At 43.4% G+C, this 20,250-nt stretch overlaps 1 protein-coding gene across 2 annotated transcripts; it reads right to left on the bottom strand.

Moving 5' to 3' along the window:
• Window positions 1-2,371: 2,371 nt before the first annotated feature.
• KLF15 (KLF transcription factor 15) lies at window positions 2,372-19,406 on the bottom strand. Of its 2 annotated transcripts, none has more exons than XM_072129000.1 (3): window positions 19,267-19,406; window positions 13,072-14,177; window positions 2,372-5,699 (listed from the first exon to the last, which is right to left on the bottom strand). In XM_072129000.1, exons 2-3 carry the CDS (start codon window positions 14,097-14,099, stop codon window positions 5,531-5,533), a joined length of 1,197 nt encoding a protein of 398 aa, XP_071985101.1. In that variant the 5' UTR covers window positions 14,100-14,177; window positions 19,267-19,406; the 3' UTR covers window positions 2,372-5,530. The 2 variants fall into 2 exon arrangements, with proteins under 2 accessions (XP_071985101.1, XP_071985102.1); XM_072129001.1 differs by lacking the exon at window positions 19,267-19,406 and adding an exon at window positions 15,429-16,289.
• Between the last annotated feature and the right edge of the window lie 844 nt (window positions 19,407-20,250).

Genomic DNA, 20,250 nt, shown 5'->3' with positions numbered 1-20,250 from the left:
CCCTCTACACGTAGACCTCAGGACCTTCTACACATAGACCTCAGGACCCCTCTACACGTAGACCTCAGGACCTTCTACATGTAGACCTGAGGACCCCTCTACACGTAGACCTCAGGACCCCTCTACACATAGACCTCAGGACCCCTCTACACGCAGACCTCAGGACCCTCTACACATGGACCTCAAAACCCCTCTACACGTAGACCGCAGGACCCTCTACACATGCACCTCAGGAGCCTTTAAACATGGACCTCAGGACCCTCTCCACATGGACCTCAGGAGCCCTCTACACGTAGACCTCAGGACCCCTCTACACGTAGACCTCTGGACCCTCTACACATGGACCTCAAGACCCCTCTACACGTAGACCTCAGGACCCCTCTACACGTAGACCACAGGACCCTCTACACATGCACCTCAGGAGCCTCTAAACATGGACCTCAGGACCCTTCTATACATGGACCTCAGGACTCACTACCTATTGACCTCAGAACCCTTCCACACATGGAACTTAGGAGCCTATACATGGACCTCAGGACCCCTACACATGGACCTCAGGACCCCTACACATGGACCTCAGGAGCCTCTACACATGGACCTCAAGACCCCTACACATGGACCTCAGGACCCCTACACATGGACCTCATGGTCCTTGACATGTGGCTTCCCAGCTGTAGTACAAATGATTGGATGTCACAGCATGAGCAAAACTTATCCTAAGAGTCAGACCCACAGTTGTAAAGCTCTCTACTGTGAGACTGGGTCTTCATCCCTAGATGTGTGGAGTAGCAGGTATCACGAGGATGCCCGTCACCCATGTCGGGTCCTAGTGTCAGTTACAGATCCCACCCCTAGATCTGCTTGGAGACCCTTTTCCGCTGTCAGCTGGGTCCAGGACATTATGAATTATGTGAGACTACGATCATACACTAATACAATGTATCCACATTCTGCAGAACATTCCTCCGTCCTCCATTGTGTACGATGTTTGTACAAGGACGAGCGCCGATACATTGTCCTTGTTTGTTCACTCATGGAAGAAGCGCAATAATAACAATAAACCCGGAGAAAACATGTAATAAACCCTGGAAAAACTGAATGGAATTCACAAACAAGCCGCTCCGCCGCCTCCCATTGGATAATAAGGATCCGATAAACATCTACGGCCGCCACTAATCATTAACCCCAGAACTTTGACGCCAATGGACTTCTGGGCAGATTCACCTGTTTGTTTGGAGAAACCATGACTAGACTGAAAACAGAATAACATGTGTACCGCCGCTTATCCTCCAGGACAGAGGCCCCGCTCATGACCTAGGTCACACGCATGGAGCTGACCGCTAACGGACACCAGTCACAAGACTGGGACCAGGTCCACACACACACAAGGCATGGACCCGTTCTCTCTTTAAATGGACCATGATATAGAGCATGTTATAGAGCAGGAGGAGCTGAACAGATTGATATGCAGCTTTAAAGGGAAGGATTCAATATAACTTATTGGGGCTCATTTACTAAGGGTCCGAATGCCGCACTTTCGTCGGGTTTCCCCGAATATTACTGTTTTGCGCCGAATTGTCCCAGGTTCTTGTCGCACGCAATCGGATTGCGGTGAATCGGCACCGGCTTGCATGCGACAGAAATCAGGGGGCGGGAATTTAAAAAAGGATTTGTGTCGCAAGATCAAGCACTCACATGCCCTAGGAAGAAGCAGACGAACTCCGGCAGATGTCGGGGCAGAAGCGACGGATGCAGGAACTCGGAATCGCGCCGGACAACGCACCGCGGGATCGTGACAAGACCGGGTAAGTAAATGTGCCCCATTATCTATACATATCTCTGCTCCTTCCATGTTTAGGACTCCAGTGGGTGGAGCTAATCAGTGATTGACAGTTATCTATATACACACAAGAAAGGTTATCACGCACCCAAGGAGCATAAAGGGGCTTTAGGTTGTGCAGAGGAAGCGGTAGTGCTTGGATCCACATGCTACATAAAACCTATAGGTCCTTCTTGCTCCAAAAGTAAATAGTAGGTGGGAGCCCACTTGATTTAGCATTCATTTACAAGCCCACCAATAAAAGGCGCGTAGCATCATCACACATATATGTCTACCCAACTACATGCATGAACAATAATCCAGGAAACTAATACACGGCTCCAAATCCCCTGGATAGACATATATTTTCATGATGCAATTCTGACTTCCTCCAGCCACCACTAGGGGGAGCTCTCCGTATACTATGTATATGAAAACTGTATGCAACAGTCTCCTGAGCTCCCCCTAGTGGTGACTACAGGAAGACAGAATTTTATTAAATGAGTTTACTTCATGGTTACCATCCCCAGGAAAAAGACACAATCAGCAGAACATTTTTTAGAAGTTTATTGTCAAAGTAAATATCTTTAACATATAAGAAGATTTGATGATTATATACACGGGATCATAAAGAGATTCTGATTTCATTTACATAGATCTGGTTATAACATGGCATCGTCTACACTGAGATTTCTATGTACACGCTATTTACATACATTCAGAGGAGGACGTAAACCGATTGGTCAGAGGCAGCTCTACATATAGATACAGCAGGGAGGAACCGCTGAGGATTTACTATATTCTATAGATATAGCAGCCCTTCTTAAAGGGGATGTCCGAGATTAAATAAAAAGAGTTACTTTTCCGTACAGCACCACATCTGTCCAATGGTTGTGTGTGGTACTGCAGCCCGGCACAATGTATTTCAGTGGAGCTGAATCTGATACAATTTATTGGATTTGATTTATTAGACATTCTTTTTATATATTTTTAAAGGAATGCAAAATGTATTAAACTCTTCAATGCCAAGAGGAACCATCAGTAAGCACCAACCGTCTACAAATGATTTCCAATTGATTTTCTAATTAAAATAGAGGGAATAGAAGTGCATTGTGGCAAAAAATTTCACAGATTTATAGAAAGTTAAAATAAAGCTCAAACAGCAGCAATAATAAAATATATATTTATATATTATTTAATAAGACCGGTACAAATGACAGATACATAGTCCTGCGGCAGAGTCATGTGATCGGCTAGAGGTCGGAGGAGCATCTATAACAACATATCATCTATGTGAGACCTAAGACAAAAACTTTATACAAGTTAAATGACTATTTTCCAGCAATTTGATCAGAAGCTCCGGAGCGCCCCCAATTTAAGTAACGGGGTCTGCAGCCTCCAGGGTAACAGATCCACTTTTTGTGGAATTAATACATGATACACAATGTAGCACATTTACATTCATATAGGTCATCTTTGCAGCTTTGGGAAGATTAAAGGACCATCACAAAATCATTGGCGAAGTCAGGACCTTTACTACATGATAGAATGGGTACAGGACCTTCACTACATGATAGCAGGAGTACAGGACCTTTAATAGATGATATGAGAATTAAAGGACCATTGCAAGGTGTTAGGAGGGTTTCCGACCCTTTACTAGACGTATTACAGGTCCTCTACTAGACGTCAGGAGTATTACAGGTCCTTTACTAGACGTCAGGAGTATTACAGGTCCTTTACTAGATGTCAGGAGTATTACAGGTCCTTTACTAGATGTCAGGAGGATAACAGGTCCTTTACTAGACGTCAGGAGTATAACAGGTCCTTTACTAGATGTCAGGAGTATTACAGGTCCTTTACTAGATGTCAGGAGTATTACAGGTCCTTTACTAGACATCAGGAGTATTACAGGTCCTTTACTAGACGTCAGGAGTATTACAGGTCCTTTACTAGATGTCAGGAGGATTACAGGTCCTTTACTAGACGTCAGGAGTATAACAGGTCCTTTACTAGACGTCAGGAGGATTACAGGTCCTTTACTAGACGTCAGGAGGATTACAGGTCCTTAAGTAGATGTCAGGAGGATTACAGGTCCTTAAGTAGATGTCAGGAGGATTACAGGTCCTTAAGTAGATGTCAGGAGGATTACAGGTCCTTTACTAGATGTCAGGAGGATATTACAGGTCCTTTACAAGATGTCAGGAGTATTACAGGTCCTTCACAAGAATTATAAATCCAGCAGTAGGTGATAGGAGAATTATAGGTCCTGCACTAGATACCAGGAGAAATACAGGCCCTGTAGTAGATGGCAGGAGGATGAAAGACCCTTTACTAGATGTCAGGAGGATTACAGGTCCTGCACGAGATTAGAATATAAGAATCTGTTATAAAATTTACTGACTTACTATTTGTCACATTTTATAGTATTTTAAAAAAATATTTGTTACTTTTATTAGAAAAATAAATGCACTTTTCTCAACAAAGCCCTAATAGTTATAAACCGTAGAAGTAGCTTTGAAGAAGACCGCTCAGCTCCTGAGAAAGTTGTGTTCTTTTATGGCGGAGAAGGTGATGGTAGGTGAATCACAGAGAAACAGATAAGAAAGTGAGTGACAATGACTGAGAATACTGATACGGCTCTGGTGGACGTGGCTCAGGTGGATGTCACTGTAGTGTACGTGGCTCAGGTGGATATAACTCTGGTGGATGCGAGTCTGGTGAACCTGGATCTTGTGGATGTGACTCTAGTGGATGTTACTCTTGTGGACACGGCTCTCGTGGATGTGACTCTAGTGTACATTGTTCAAGTGGATGTGATTTTGGTGGATGTGACCTTGATGAACCCGTGTCTTATGAATGTGAATCTGGTGGATGTGGCTCTATTGGACATGACTGAAGTGGTCGTGACTCTTATGGATGTGATTCCGGTGGATGTGGCTCAGGTGGATGTGGCTCAGGTGGATGTGGCTCAGGTGGATGTGGCTCAGGTGGATGTGGCTCAGGTCTGGTGGACGTGAGTTTTTTACATCATAAATACTGTGACACAAAATGACATAAATGATAAACGCCCCAAAAATCTGGACAATCAGGAAAAACAGGACTAAAATATGATCTTTGCTCCCTTAAAACATGAATTGGAAGGAAATATAGAGACATTAACATTATACAATCACCTCCCAGAAGAGATTGCTGCTGGACAGATGTATCTAAGCCAGCCCCTCCTTTGTGATACTTTCTTCTCAGCTGTGTATCTAATCCTATCATGTGTCACAGATTATGTAAGCAGAAAGGGTATCTAAGGCCATCATTTGTGATATTGTCTGGTGAGCGGTGTATCTAAGCCTTTTGTTTTGCCTTCTCTCCATTGTTTCGCTGGGCCCTCTGTTATGTTATGCTGGGACCTGTAGTCCCACCTGTTTGGGCAGAAGTACAGACTCTTCCTGAGTATCACAGTGACCACGGCAGTATGACCACCAAGACACGGATGCAACACATGATAATGCAATCAGGTGGATTTTAACATAAAGTGACCCCTCCCAACCAGTAACCCTTCATTGCCCGGACGTGCAACAATGTTCCTCCGATGCTTCATTCACACCCATATTAAATAAGAGCAGAGATGTCCAAGGATGTATTCCGCACCAATAAGTTATGTCAGGAAGACGGACAAAGTGCTTGGTATTGGATGGATCCTAAGGATGGGGGAGGGGGTCAGTTTGATAAACGCGTGGCGCGGCTGCTCCGGGGAAACCTGTGCACCTTGATGTGTTTGGACAGGTGGTCGCTACGAGCAAATTTCTTCTCGCAGACCGCGCACTGGTACGGCTTGACACCTGAATGTGAGCGACGGTGTCGGGATAACTCGTCAGACCGGGAAAACCTGCAGGAAAAAAAGGAAATAAAGTCGTCAGATTGGCAACAAAGTAATGCATGTAATGCAATCATGCTCCATACACACCCAAAGCTGCGCTCCATACCCATCATGCTCCATACACACCCAAAGCTGCGTTCCATACTCATCATGCTCCATACACACCCAAAGCTGCGTTCCATACCCATCATGCTCCATACACACCCAAAGCTGCGTTCCATACACACCCAAAGTTGCGCTCAAAATGTGCCTCAGCTATCTGTATGATAGGAGACATAGCGTCACAGTGCCACCCAGTAACAGAGCCCCCATAACCAATAGTAAAACTGCATTCCCATAAACAATAGTAGAGGCCGCATGGTACACATAAATGGCGTCTTAAAGCAACACTGTTACAATTGATCAGGGGGCCAAAAATATTTTCCGGCACCCAAGTGGGCTCCTTCAGTACCTTTGGGACCCTGGCACTTGCACAGGTATGCCGGGTGCTGGCACAGGTCCTGCCTTGGTGTATGTTGTTAGTAGCAGCAGGACTGTGATACATGTATTTACATCCAAGGATTGTAGCTTCTCACACCGAGGACGACCCCCCCCCCCCCCCAGTACAAACCTGGAATATGAATCCATATATCACAGTCCTGCTGCTACTTACAACATACACAAAGGTCTGATTACACATCTCCCCAGGGACAATACATAACACTGGCTGCAGAGAGCACAGAGCACAGCAGTGTGAGGTCTGATTACACATCTCTCCAGGGACAATACATAGCACTGGCTGCAGAGAGCACAGAGCACAGCAGTGTGAGGTCTGATTACACATCTCTCCAGGGACAATACATAACACTGGCTGCAGAGAGCACAGAGCACAGCAGTGTGAGGTCTGATTACACATCTCTCCAGGGACAATACATAGCACTGGCTGCAGTCTCTATGGTCACACCTGCTGACAGGTTCCTCTTAAAGGGGCAGCTTCATTCCTACAACTGCTAGAATGTTTAGATCATTTCTATGTAATATTTCCTCCTTACTATAGTAGCATTTGCGTAGGTATATACTGACTAACATGTTATCCTAGTAATAGTCTTATAAGGGATGGGCTGGTTACATATTCATAGTCACAGACTTGTATTCATCCCATGGTAACAGAGTAACACTAGTATTGTAACATTTGTAACAGTCACTTTAAGAATGACAGTAATGACCGATACAATGTATCACGTGCAGGATGTGTATACATACATTGTATGGCGAAGGCGATATACACATCCGCACCTGCACCCTTCAGAGCAGCGCTCCGTTACTTTGTGTCAGCGGAATATTGACTATGAATGATACAATGTATCACGTGCAGGATGTGTATACATACATTGTATGTTATGGAAGGCGATATACACATCCTCACCTGCGCCCTTCAGAGCAGCGCTCCGTTACTTTGTGTCAGCGAAATATTGACTATGAATGATACAATGTATCACGTGCAGGATGTGTATACATACATTGTATGGCGAAGGCGATATACACATCCTCACCTGGGCCCTTCAGAGCAGCGCTCCGTTACTTTGTGTCAGCGAAATATTGACTATGAATGATACAATGTATCACGTGCAGGATGTGTATACATACATTGTATGGCGAAGGCGATATACACATCCTCACCTGGGCCCTTCAGAGCAGCGCTCCGTTACTTTGTACCAGCAGAATATTGGCTGATCTGTGGCTTGTGTCCTCCTACCACCGCTGTCCTGTTACTGACCCCAGCAGGAGATAGGCAAGGAGTCAAAATCAGTTCTCTGCGCTCGGCCTCATGATTATGACATAGTGGATTTTTCATGGTATCATTTTGCAGGAAGTCAAGCTGCGGTTTTGTTAATCGGTGTCATGTCTTAAACCACAGATTACTTTTAGGCCATGATAAGACAGTGGGTCACACTTACAGCAATGGGCATACAACTAAAGACATCTTCTGCTATCTGATATCAGCCAGTGAAGCCCCTGACCTATGCTCCCCGGGTCCAGCTCAGGATATAGCGGCCATTTATACCAGCACAGGGTCACCCAAAGCCATAGCCCCCGCTCTCTCCTCCCTTCTCCCATCACTTTTAGCTGCTGCTGTCTCTTTAAATCCAGACTTTATAACAGATGATTGCCCTAAACTTGGAACTCATTCACTTCCAGCCGCCCGACCGTATAACTGCATTCAACTATGTGACAAACTGGATCACCAGCTCCACAGGACCGAGACTCTCTCTATATATAAACTCTGTATACTCCCTTGGCCCACAAGCTGACAATCTAATTCTCCAAATACACATGTCCTGCCTCTGCATGCATCCAAAAAAAAATTATTACAATCACCACCTACACTATAGTCACGGCATTGTAAGCTCCTTTGGTCAGCGATCCTCCTATTGCAGTTACTAATCTAATCATTATATCTACATAAATCTAACAATTACATACAACACAAAGGAAAAAGCAAACACATTTATCAAAACTAGTGCAGTCTGTACTGTGTGTAGTGTAGGGGGACGGCAGATTCATCAAAACTGACACCCGATCTTCATGAATCTGGCGCCCCCTGCGCTGCTCGGGAGGTGGGCACCATTTTTTGGGGGATGCACTTTGTTCATGCTGCAGAATTGTGTCGCCCGTCAGTAATAAATGTGGACTAAGCAGTAACAGCCCCTTCAGCTGTACATTTTTACTGTCTTGTCGGACACAGAGCGGCCGCGATGCAAAACTGGCGCAGACACTGTATAAACACATGTACAAGCAGTTTATACGTTCTATATAACGCAAAGTCAGTCAGAAAACTGGTGCAAATGCCATGTGAGCCTGTGTAACAAAACATCTGCCAAACAACGAGTTGCAAATCCTCAGTGTGTGACATCAGACGCTGAAAGGGAACATACAATATTCATGGGTTCCCTAATTGATTTTTGTTCCCTTGCTCATAGAGAAAGCATTGTCCTGTGTCATCTTACACCGCACCGAATATAAGAGAAAGTGTACATAGCATTCTGGGGTAGAATATAAATACCATAATACTGCCCCCTATGTACAGGAATATAACTACTATAATACTGCCCCCTATGTACAGGAATATAACTACTATAATACTGCTCCCTATGTACAGGAATATAACTACTATAATACCGCCCCCTATGTACAGGAATATAACTACTATAATACTGCCCCCTATGTACAGGAATATAACTACTATAATACTGCCCCCTATGTACAGGAATATAACTACTATAATACTGCCCCCTATGTACAGGAATATAACTACTATAATACTGCCCCCTATGTACAGGAATATAACTACTATAATACTGCCCCCTATGTACAGGAATATAACTACTATAATACTGCCCCCTATGTACAGGAATATAACTACTATAATACTGCCCCCTATGTACAGGAATATAACTACTATAATACTGCCCCCTATGTACAGGAATATAACTACTATAATACTGCCCCCTATGTACAGGAATATAAGTATTATAATACTGCCCCCTATGTACAGGAATATAACTACTATAATACCGCCCCCTATGTACAGGAATATAACTACTATAATACTGTCCCCTATGTACAGGAATATAACTACTATAATACTGCCCCCTATGTACAAGAATATAACTACTATAATACCGCCCCCTATGTACAAGAATATAACTACTATAATACTGCCCCCTATGTACAAGAATATAACTACTATAATACTGCCCCCTATGTACAGGAATATAACTACTATAATACTGCCCCCTATGTACAAGAATATAACTACTATAATACTGTCCCCTATGTACAAGAATATAACTACTATAATACTGTCCCCTATGTACAAGAATATAACTACTATAATACTGCTCCCTATGTACAGGAATATAACTACTATAATACTGCCCCCTATGTACAGGAATATAACTACTATAATACTGGCCCCTATGTACAGGAATATAACTACTATAATACTGCCCCCTATGTACAAGAAAATAACTACTATAATACTGCCCCCTATGTACAAGAATATAACTACTATAATACTGCCTCTTATGTACAAGAATATAACTACTATAATACTGCCACCTATGTACAAGAATATACCTACTATAATACTGCCACCTATGTACAAGAATATACCTACTATAATACTGCCCCCTATGTACAAGAATATACCTACTATAATACTGCCCCCTATGTACAGGAATATAACTACTATAATACTGCCCCCTATGTACAGGAATATAACTACTATAATACTGCCCCTATGTACAAGAATATAACTACTATAATACTGCCCCCTATGTACAAGAATATAACTACTATAATACTGCCCACTATGTACAAGAATATAACTACTATAATACTGCCCCCTATGTACAGGAATATAACTACTATAATACTGCCCCCTATGTACAGGAATATAACTACTATAATACTGCCTCCTATGTACAAGTATATAACTACTATAATACTGCCCCCTATGTACAGGAATATAACTACTATAATACTGCCCCCTATGTACAGGAATATAACTACTATAATACTGCCCCCTATGTACAGGAATATAACTACTATAATACTGCCCCCTATGTACAGGAATATAACTACTATAATACTGCCCCCTATGTACAAGAAAATAACTACTATAATACTGCCCCCTATGTACAAGAATATAACTACTATAATACTGCCTCCTATGTACAAGAATATAACTACTATAATACTGCCACCTATGTACAAGAATATACCTACTATAATACTGCCACCTATGTACAAGAATATACCTACTATAATACTGCCCCCTATGTACAAGAATATACCTACTATAATACTGCCCCCTATGTACAGGAATATAACTACTATAATACTGCCCCCTATGTACAGGAATATAACTACTATAATACTGCCCCCTATGTACAGGAATATAACTACTATAATACTGCCCACTATGTACAAGAATATAACTACTATAATACTGCCCCCTATGTTCAGGAATATAACTACTAAAATACTGCCCCCTATGTACAGGAATATAACTACTATAATACTGCCCCCTATGTACAGGAATATAACTACTATAATACTGCCCCCTATGTACAGGAATATAACTACTATAACACTGCCCCCTATGTATAAGAATATAACTACTATAATACTGCCCCCTATGTACAGGAATATAACTACTATAATACTGCCTCCTATGTACAAGTATATAACTACTATAATACTGCCCCCTATGTACAGGAATATAACTACTATAATACTGCCCCCTATGTACAGGAATATAACTACTATAATACTGCCCCCTATGTACAGGAATATAACTACTATAATACTGCCCCCTATGTACAGGAATATAACTACTATAATACTGCCCCCTATGTATAAGAATATAACTACTATAATACTGCCCCCTATGTACAAGAATATAACTACTATAATACTGCCCCCTATGTACAGGAATATAACTACTATAATACTGCCCCCTATGTACAAGAATATAACTACTATAATACTGCCCCCTATGTACAGGAATATAACTACTATAATACTGCCCCCTATGTACAAGAATATAACTACTATAATACTGCCCCCTATGTACAAGAATATAACTACTATAATACTGCCCCCTATGTACAAGAATATAACTACTATAATACTGCCCCCTATGTATAAGAATATAACTACTATAATACTGCCCCCTATGTATAAGAATATAACTACTATAATACTGCCTCCTATGTACAAGAATATAACTACTATAATACTGCCCACTATGTACAAGAATATAACTACTATAATACTGCCCCCTATGTACAGGAATATAACTACTATAATACTGCCCACTATGTACAAGAATATAACTACTATAATACTGCCCCCTATGTACAGGAATATAACTACTAAAATACTGCCCCCTATGTACAGGAATATAACTACTATAATACTGCCCCCTATGTACAGGAATATAACTACTATAATACTGCCCCCTATGTACAGGAATATAACTACTATAATACTGCCCCCTATGTATAAGAATATAACTACTATAATACTGCCCCCTATGTACAGGAATATAACTACTATAATACTGCCTCCTATGTACAAGTATATAACTACTATAATACTGCCCCCTATGTACAGGAATATAACTACTATAATACTGCCCCCTATGTACAGGAATATAACTACTATAATACTGCCCCCTATGTACAGGAATATAACTACTATAATACTGCCCCATATGTACAGGAATATAACTACTATAATACTGCCCCCTATGTATAAGAATATAACTACTATAATACTGCCCCCTATGTACAAGAATATAACTACTATAATACTGCCCCCTATGTACAGGAATATAACTACTATAATACTGCCCCCTATGTACAAGAATATAACTACTATAATACTGCCCCCTATGTACAAGAATATAACTACTATAATACTGCCCCCTATGTACAAGAATATAACTACTATAATACTGCCTCCTATGTACAGGAATATAACTACTATAATACTGTCCCCTATGTACAAGAATATAACTACTATAATACTGCCCCCTATGTACAAGAATATAACTACTATAATACTGCCCCCTATGTACAGGAATATAACTACTATAATACTGCCCCTATGTATAAGAATATAACTACTATAATACTGCCCCCTATGTATAAGAATATAACTACTATAATACTGCCCCCTATGTATAAGAATATAACTACTATAATACTGCCTCCTATGTATAAGAATATAACTACTATATATGTACTGTAGAGGACGCTTGCAGATGAATGACCTTGCTGCAAATATTAACCTTTCCTACAGTCACAAGATCTTTACAGTAGAAATAGCTCTTGCAGATTTTTCCTGTATTTCCGTGTCTCTAGCAGATCCCACGCAGTCCTGCACTCATGTTACATATCACACGGCTCCTATTTTTGGTAAGCATGATGTACAGTTGTGCTGGGAGTGAATACCACATCTGCTGCGGCCCCTCTCCTCTATATCTTGGGGGTCAGATGAACAGTCGTCATGCAGTCATTGCTCTCACATGTAAACACGGGGCAGATCACATGTTACAACAGGTTGTGGAGAAACCTCCAGAACAAGGGCCCGTCCTCCCATGTTACCACACCAACACACAAGGTTACTGCAGGTTACACGCATGTGATGTTCTGAAGCAGGTAACACACCCAGGGCTATGCTACAAGAGCCAACAACATGGCCTGGAATTCCATTCACTTCTCACAGATCTGGGTGTTCCAATATGGCCGTCAGTACGTGACACCCATTCACCCTAGGGCCATACGACAGGTTATTGATGCAGTACAGATACATTATAACTAGTACTGACCTCCATCCACAGCCGGGCCACGTGCAGGCGAAGGGCTTCTCCCCCGTGTGCCTGCGCAGGTGCGCCTTCAGGTGGCTGCTCTTGGTGTACATTTTAGTACATCCAGGGAAAGTACATTTGTGCATTTTTATGAGTTCTGTGGCAGGATTTTTTTGAAACTTTTGGCCAACCATAATACCAGATTGTCCCTGAGCTCCACCATTTGAGCCCATGGGTTTAGCAGCAATGGGCACTGGAGCAATGCGGACAAATTTAGAGGACATGTTTGACGACTGGACGAGCTGTGGGACCAGAGCAAAGGTCTGACCCTGAATGTTGACCAGAAGTTGCGCTACTTTGATGTTGTCGGGAAACTGTGAAGGCGAGGCCTGGTTGGCGTTGGACCCTTGTTTCATCTCTACAGGTTGGATCTGCAGTATAACAGGGATTCCACCTTCTACGGAGAGGCCGTCTGGACTTTTGCTACCAGGTTCTCCTTGTGATGCGCTATCCGACTGCTCCTGTGGATCCTCCTTTATGTCGATGGCTGCCATGGGGGCCTGCTTGAGTTGTTCAGAAACCAAATGGCCACACTTCCTCAGTTCTTGTTGGGTCTCAACTTTTAAGTCAGTCTTCATGTTCTCCTCAAGAAACTCCTCGATTTCATCCAAGGTAGGGTGAAATAGCGATGTCTCCTCCATGTCCACCCCAAAGTCAGGAACTTTGAAGAACTCCTCTTTGACCATTGTTGGATGTTTTCTTTTGTCCCACCAAGATACAGAAGCATTACCCAAAGACGTCTGGGACAGGAGATAGTCTAGAATACTGTCCTGACCCTCAGCACTGCCCGTACTACTGTAGCTGGAGCTTAGCACCTGGGAATCAGGACTGGAACAGGAGCGGAAACTGGAAGAGTCACTGTCATCCTCGGAGGTGGGAGAAGGCAACATGTGATAGCTCCTTCCTCCCATCAACATCTGCGTGGAGTAACTGAGGTTTGACTGCGTGTTTGAGAAGCACTCATCCGTAAGAAGCAAATGATCCACCATTCCTGGATGAACTTCTGAGACGATCCCAGCACCATAAGCCAAAAAATAAAATGTAAAATATCCCTTGCGGTAGAGGCTCTGCAAGATAAGAAGACATGAGATTGATGAAGTCAAGTCTGGCTACATCTAAGGAACTTCATATCCAATAAAGTGTCATTATGACCCAAGATGTGGTCTAGTTACATCCCAGAAGTTTGCAACTGGGGAACACATGAAGTTATATCATGATGACCCTTAATGAGGTCCATCCAAGTGTTCTTGACAACTATGGACTACCAGCCTGCAAGCAACTGCGAGGTTGACTAGAATACAACCGGGTTACTCTTATGTTTTTAGGTCAAAAATCAGGGTCATCAAATACACACCTCTATCTCTAAGAGTGGAATAGTATCAAAGTTATTCATTATTTGCATGTGTTTTGAGTTAATCCTAACTCCCAAAACTTATTGGCTTCTTATAGATCTAGATACCATTGTGATAGGGAAGCAACTAATAACCCTAGTGGGGACAAGGCCAACCATGACTGGTTACCATACCTGGGTTCTGAAGAATTAGGTTCTACAATAAACAAAACCAAGGCGATCCATAAATCAATTAATGAGTAAAGTAAAGTGAAATATTTTTGGAAGGATAAACCACAGAGCCCTCATTTGCAGTCCTACGTAAGTCTTCTACATTCCTTTACTTGGCTCTTAGAACCTGGTCTCGATGTATCGGCCAACTGCACTTTGAGAACATGTTGTCTCATCCCCCCTCTTGGCAGCGAAATGGTAAACTGAAGGTGGAATGTTCTGTTAATGAGATGTTTTAATGCAGGAACATTCAAAGATTGCTGGATCTGGCTATCAGTTCCGCACATAAGGCAAGATCGCTGGCTCCAGAGGGGAGCGGGATAAAGGCTCCTTTCTCAGAAGACGTAAGTCTATTACAAGGGTAACAGTCATCCCCCGTCATATGAGGGCTGTGACTGTGCATGTATGAAAACCCTAGTCATGTTCCCCGCCACACTGAGCCCCTTTCCACATGCTACACTGTTGCTCTGTGTTACGCTCTGTCAGATGAATAGTCAATAGGGGATTATGTGATGTCTTAACCCCTCTTCTTCCAGGGGTGAAGGTCATCTGCTCCTGGTGAGTCCACATGTCACCATCTATCATGTCCATCTACCAGATCCCAACAGCTGGAGCGATGATAGATGATGAGCTCCTACTGGAACACCCATGAACCTGAGAGCTTGTTATTTTAGTGGATACTATAATGTCTCCTAACCATCTAACTTACTATACACTGAGTGTGATAATTCAAGAGTATAAAGCAGTGATGGCGAACCTTTTAGAGATCGAGTGCCCAAAATGAGACGCAAAAACCACCAGCTTTTCCCAAAGTGCCAACACGGCAATTTAGGCAGTAACAAACTTATTGCTACCAGAATCTTTGAGCTCCAATCCGACACCTTTTCACTCTTCGGACAGGACCAAGCAGCACAGGATGGGTCACTTTAAAATAGCAGGGTGCTACTTGGACTGCCTGAGACTGCAGGAAGATGCCATTTCTCCCAAACTCTGTCCCTCGGAGACAGCCCGTGTGCCAAAAGATGCCTCCGAGTGCCATCTCTGCCACCAGTGCCATAGGTTCACCACCACTGGTAAAAAGGGTAATTTCTTCAACCCTCCTGTAGACTGCATGTCCTCATTGTCTACATTGTCTACATTTCTATGGAGCATGGAGGGACAATGGGAACCCTTCATGGGATTCTTCATAATCAAGATTGGACCCTCACCTCATGGCTCTATGACCTGTCTATGGACATGCAAATGAAAGAAAACTCTTCTAAAGTTCCCCTGAATTTGAAGGTTCTCCTGGAGATCATTCATCATCATCTTGTGAATGCAATTGACATCCAGGAGAAACAGGGAGTTAGTTATTCTCCCTAAAATGTTGGAGGGCACCATAAGACCTCCACCTTCATTTCCTATTTGGACTAACCCAATAATACAAGAAATGAGTGAATGTATTCCCAGGAGGATCGCCAAATTCAGTCAGTCACTATTGGGATCGATTGGACTCAACTGGACCTAATTCTGATCCTATGTATCCATTCCCTCCTCTCTATGTGACATATGGGTGGGTCTTCAATTTTCCGCTGACAGCTGGATGTATTTTTGAGTCTTTAACTTGAAGAAGAAATAATCAGCTGGGAAAGCATGGAGAACTCTTCCCTCTCCTGTGTTTGTTCTTCTCTAACTGAAGTGGAAAGATTGTTAAAATCTTATCAGTGACTTTGAAGAGTTACAAATTAACCCAGGAAATGGAATAATGGGCACATGCTGACATGTGATTGCGGACCAGCCAATCCCGCGCTCAGGGCTAATATGATGGACAAGAGAAGGGGACCACCCACCTTTTACCCTATGTCACCAAGCTTTCCTACAGCCCTGAACGGTAAATCATTAATCTAATGATTGATGTGGCAGAATATCCAGGCAGATGACGATCTGACCACGATCACCACCACACTCCATGGCTGTCAATACCAATTATATTTAAATGAGCGTTCTACAAAAGTGACATCAGATAATTCCACTGCAAAGTTTCATGACAGCGACCACATGACTAACACAAGCCGGGGGCAATGCACTTGACCCGCTGCAGCTTTACAGTAGTCACCAGATCCTCTACTAGAGTCTACAGTGTAATATCACAGATAACACAAGATCCACATCTGGGAAGAGCAGGAAATCGTCACAAATCAACTTGTTTTTATTATCCTCAAAATTTCTGGAGGTAATTAGACACATTTTTCTTTTTGCCAAAATTCAGGGGAAAAATGCTTTCAAGTTAGATCCTACACTGTGTCCAAAAGAAGATGGGTGCATGGAGGGATGGATAAATGTGGGATAGAGCAGAAGATAGATGATATATAAATAGATAGATAGATAGATAGATAGATAGATAGATAGATAGATCCTCACTTCTAGACAACCCCTGTATTAGCAGCTTATCTCCACAGGTTTCTTGTGTTGGCTCCTGAGGCCAGTGAAGATCAAGGAGCTACAGTCGCTATGGAATGTACGGATTGTCATGTAAACAGCCGCCAGATTAACCCTTGGAAGAAAGCAGGGTGCTATGCCAAGTTCATAGGGGTTAAATCTGAGGGTCCCATTCTCAAGATTGGCAGAATGGTGCAGATATGATGTGGGACATTCACACAAATGCCACTGTGCGCACTTGTAGAGATTTAACCCCTTCAGCCCTGGGGCTTAGAGTGACAGCAGCGTTAGGGTTAATGCAGCTTATCCTTGGTGCTGTGTGTGAATGGAGCATTGTACAGTCTATTATTGAGTCCTTACAATGTTCTCCAATCCCCAATCTCCGGCCCCTGGTGCTGAACATGACCGCTAGTAACCCCCTCCCTCCCTCTCTGCTCCTACTGTCAACATTCTCCTCTCCATAACAGCCCAGGAATAGCTACAGCAGCACATCTCATCTAACTGCACCAGGCTGCAAAAGACGTGTGCCCATCACTGTGCCCAGAGGAGCAGTCACACAGAAACCTATCAATGCCCTCGTACAGCCCAAGGTGTGTGCCCATCACTGTGCCCAAAAGAGCAGCTACACAGAGACCTATCAATGCCCTCCTACAGCCAAAGAAAGTGCTCATCATTGTGCCTAAAGGAGCAGCCACACAGGGACCTATCCATGCCCTCCTACAGCCCAAGGTGTGTTCCTATCACTGTGACCAAAAGAGCAGCCACACAGGGACCTATCCATGCCCCCCTACAGCCCAAGGCATGTGCCCATCACTGTGCCCAGAGGAGCAGCCACACAGGGACCTAGACGTGTGCCATCACCGTAGCCAGAAGACCAGCCACACAGGGACCTGTCCATGCCCTCCTACTGCCCAAGATGTTTGCCCATCACTTTGGTCAGAGGAGAAGCCACACAGGGCCTACACATGCCCTCCTACAGCCCAAAACAGGTGCCCATCACTGTGCCCAAAAGAGCAGCCACACAGGGCCTATCCATGCCCTCCAACAGACCAAAACGTGTGCCCAGAGATGCGACCACACAGGGACCCATTAATGCCCTTCTTCAGCCCAAAAAGTGTGCCCATCACTGGGCCCAGAGATGCAGCCACACAGGGACATATCTATGCTCTCCTGTAGCCTAAGACGTATGCCCATCACTGTGCCCAAAAAAACAGCCACACAAGGACCTATCAATTCCCTCCAACAGCCCAAACCGTGTGTGCATCACTGTGCCCAGATGAGCTGCCACACAGGGACCTATGTGTGACTGGAATCCAGAAATCTAGGGCAAACCAACTCTTCACAGGAAGAAGACACCCGCAGCTGATACATTCTATTTACATTATTTGGATACATTGTATCAAACTCCAACACTGTGATACTTTGCATCCCTGTCAATATCAACAATGACACATTCTGCTAAACACAGGAGAAATGTAGGTCACACTATAGGAAGATGACATACTGCCCCCCATCTGCCATAGAGTAAACAACCACCCCCAATACTGGACTACAACTCCCCTAGGACACAGAGCCAAAGCAATCGTACATGTAATATCCTTTTATACAGTCATGTTTATATAGGGATTACTGTTAAATAGCAGAAGTGATGTGACTATTACTGTATACAGAGATGTAGCAGAGGTGAGTTTATTTAACCCTTCCTGTTCTGTTATACACATTGGCCAAGGGTAATGTTGTAGTGTCACAATTCTGTGTTATATCACAGGGAACAAAACATGACCTTACCATGGGATTAGTCACATTACAAACTCAGCTCTGCTAGATGGATGTAGATAGATAGATAGATAGATAGATAGATAGATAGATAGGAGATAGATAGATAGATAGATAGATAGATAGATAGATAACATGGATAGCTAATACATAAGAGACAAGTAACACATTGATGACACGACTTGATCTTTGTTATCCAGCTGTTAAGTAACTGCAAACCCTGCAGAGGCCAACCCTGAAGTGCATGCTGTTACTTGTAGTCCCCCAGCTTGTGGTCTGGCTCTCTACATGCCATTAGTAACTTATTGCTGTCTCCTATGTCAGCTCCGGGTCACCATATGTTGGGATTATTACTATGATTTGCACATTCTCCCCTCCACCATCCATGATCCTCTCCCTACCTGCTGCTCCAGCAGATCCCAGGGAATTAATCAGTAAAGTTTTAGGAGTTTTTCCTCCGCGCCCTTGAGGTGAGTGACAGCAGCGGCTCCGGTACAATGTGTCTGCAGCAGCCAGCAGAGTAATACTAGTGATCCTCACATGACTGGGACTGGGACAGGGAAGGCTTGGAGAGGGCTCGACCACATCTCCGCAGCTCATTGGTGCAGAGTACAGGGGGCGTGGCTTGTGCACTTGTCATCAGTGGGAGTTTCTTCCCAAGCCAAGAAGTAAAAGTACAGGAAAGTCTCCTTACACCATGCTGCAGGCATCTCCTGTCATAGGATCAGCTGCGGAAGATGTAGCAGAGCTGTGTCCTCACACTACACACTACATGCCCTTACCATGGCTCTTATGTCACCCCCTCATCCTCATAGACTGTAAGCTCTTATGTCACCCCCTCATCCTCATAGACTGTAAGCTCTTATGTCACACCCTCATCCTCATAGACTGTAAGCTCTTGTGTCACCCCTCATCCTCATAGACTGTAAGCTCTTGTGTCACCCTCATCCTCATAGACTGTAAGCTCTTGTGTCACTCCCTCATCCTCATAGACTGTAAGCTCTTGTATCACCTTCTCATCCTCATAGACTGTAAGCTCTTGTGTCCCCCCCTCATCCTCATAGACTGTAAGCTCTTGTATCACCCCCTCATCCTCATATACTGTAAGCTCTTGTGTCACCTCCTCATCCTCATAGACTGTAAGCTCTTGTGTCTTCCCTCATCCTCATAGACTGTAAGCTCTTGTGTCTCCCCTCATTCTCATAGACTGTAAGCTCTTGTATCACCTCCTCATCCTCATAGACTGTAAGCTCTTGTGTCACCTCCTCATCCTCATAGACTGTAAGCTCTTGTGTCAACCCTCATCCTTATAGACTGTAAGCTCTTGTGTCACCTCCTCATCCTCATAGACTGTAAGCTCTTGTGTCACCCCCTCATCCTCATAG

Source organism: Engystomops pustulosus, chromosome 10 (genome assembly GCF_040894005.1).
Source record: "Engystomops pustulosus chromosome 10, aEngPut4.maternal, whole genome shotgun sequence".
Lineage (NCBI taxonomy): Eukaryota > Metazoa > Chordata > Amphibia > Anura > Leptodactylidae > Engystomops > Engystomops pustulosus.
Note: the sequence above shows the minus strand (reverse complement) of the source record. Positions and strands in the feature narration are given on the sequence as shown.